The 1,505-nt window shown below is 40.9% G+C and overlaps 1 protein-coding gene across 1 annotated transcript; it reads right to left on the bottom strand.

Annotated features, from left to right (window-relative positions):
• Nucleotides 1-596: 596 nt before the first annotated feature.
• On the bottom strand, nucleotides 597-1,419 carry LOC107580552 (sestrin-1-like; the record flags this gene model as incomplete). Its single annotated transcript, XM_016266237.1, has 2 exons — nucleotides 597-1,010; nucleotides 1,108-1,419. Coding segments are annotated over 2 exons (726 nt in total), but the record flags the coding sequence as incomplete, so codon positions are not given.
• Between the last annotated feature and the right edge of the window lie 86 nt (nucleotides 1,420-1,505).

The following is a 1,505-nucleotide window of genomic DNA, read 5'->3' as shown; positions in this document are numbered from 1 at the left end:
GCATCATTACTCCAGTCTTCAGTGTCACAGAAATCATTCTAATATTCTGATTTGGTGCTCAAGCATTTCTTATTATTATTACTAATGTAGGAAACAGTTGTGCTGCTGTTTGTGGAAACCATGATACATTGTTTCTGGATTCTTTGATTAATAGAAAAGCATTTGTTTTAAATAAAAGTATTTTATAATAATGTTTTTACTGTCACTTGATTAATTTCATGCATCCTTGTTGAATAAATGCATTAATTTCTTTAAAAAAATACTTTGATTTGCCTCAGTGATTTATTGTTTGTGATTTGTTTCTTTTCTCTGTTATTACTGATTGTTTCTTTTACTTAAATTTTTAAGCAATGTTTTTGTAATTGAGAAATTCTTAAAAACTACTATTTTATTTTAAAGTTTTTAAGGCCATTGTTTTATTTAAAAAGTTAAGACCGTAATATCACATTTAAAATTAATATTAAATAAATTCATTTGAAATCTTCCTGGTATGAGTAATGACTACTGACATTTTCATACTGTGACAACTCTATGCTGTACAATGTATGAGATTAGCTGTTAGCTTTTAAGTCCAAACATTCAAGAGCAAAACATGCCTTCTCTGTGGGTCCAGCAGGGGGTGGCGATAAGGCGGTGTTGCCGTTGGCAGCATCACAGAGACAGTAGCCAGGAGGTGTGCCGTGATGCACTCTGGGAGTGGGAGTGATGTCCGAGTCAGAATCAGAAACGAAAACAAAACTGCAAAGGGAGTGACAGTGGGCCAGTACAACCACGGCCTGAACGAGCTCAGCCAGAGACCAGCACTGCTCTCTTGTCTTGAGCAGAGCCTGTATGTGGGAGCGTGCCGTGAGCCAAGGCTGATGGGCCAGGACCTTGTTGATGTGATCAAGGTGCCGTAGACGTGGGGGTGCGGCCTCCAACCCCTGAAGCCATAACGGGTCTCCGCCAACACGCAGAAACTGAGCTGAGTGCAGAGACACCAGGTACCTACAGTGATGCCGCGCTGCAGCCTGAAACACAAAGACATTTTCATCAATTACACGGAGATATTATTTGAGCCTGCGATTGCCTGTAGAGCATGTTTAAGCATGTTCGTTCTGTTTTTACCATGATGGCAATGTAGTGGCGGTAGTGCAGGGGCAATGGGCCATCCATATAGAGGATGTAGTGCTGTGTGCGCAGGAAACTTTCTAGGTACTGTGGGTGAGAGGCCATCTGCTGAGACACCATGTCCAGACGCCCCCTGTTGGCCAGAGCCTTCATACACAAGAGAGAAGCACGGTCTTTCTCAGAGTTCACCATCACCTGCCAAAAAAGAACAAAACACAGCAATGAGAATCTGACAAACCAAAGGGAGATAAAAAGAGCATTTAGTGAATGAAAAATACCTATTAAGTGTGTTTTTTTTGTGGTTAATCTCAATGTAGAGCCCAATGATTCCGAATCGCGGAAAACGTGGACGGAATCCAGTCATAAAAATGGAATTTACTGTATAACGCGGAATG

Source organism: Sinocyclocheilus grahami, unplaced genomic scaffold (assembly GCF_001515645.1).
Source record: "Sinocyclocheilus grahami isolate Dianchi unplaced genomic scaffold, SAMN03320097.WGS_v1.1 scaffold35982.1, whole genome shotgun sequence".
Classification (NCBI taxonomy): domain Eukaryota; kingdom Metazoa; phylum Chordata; class Actinopteri; order Cypriniformes; family Cyprinidae; genus Sinocyclocheilus; species Sinocyclocheilus grahami.
The sequence above is the reverse complement of the archived record's forward strand: the minus strand, read 5'-3'. Positions and strand labels throughout refer to the sequence as shown.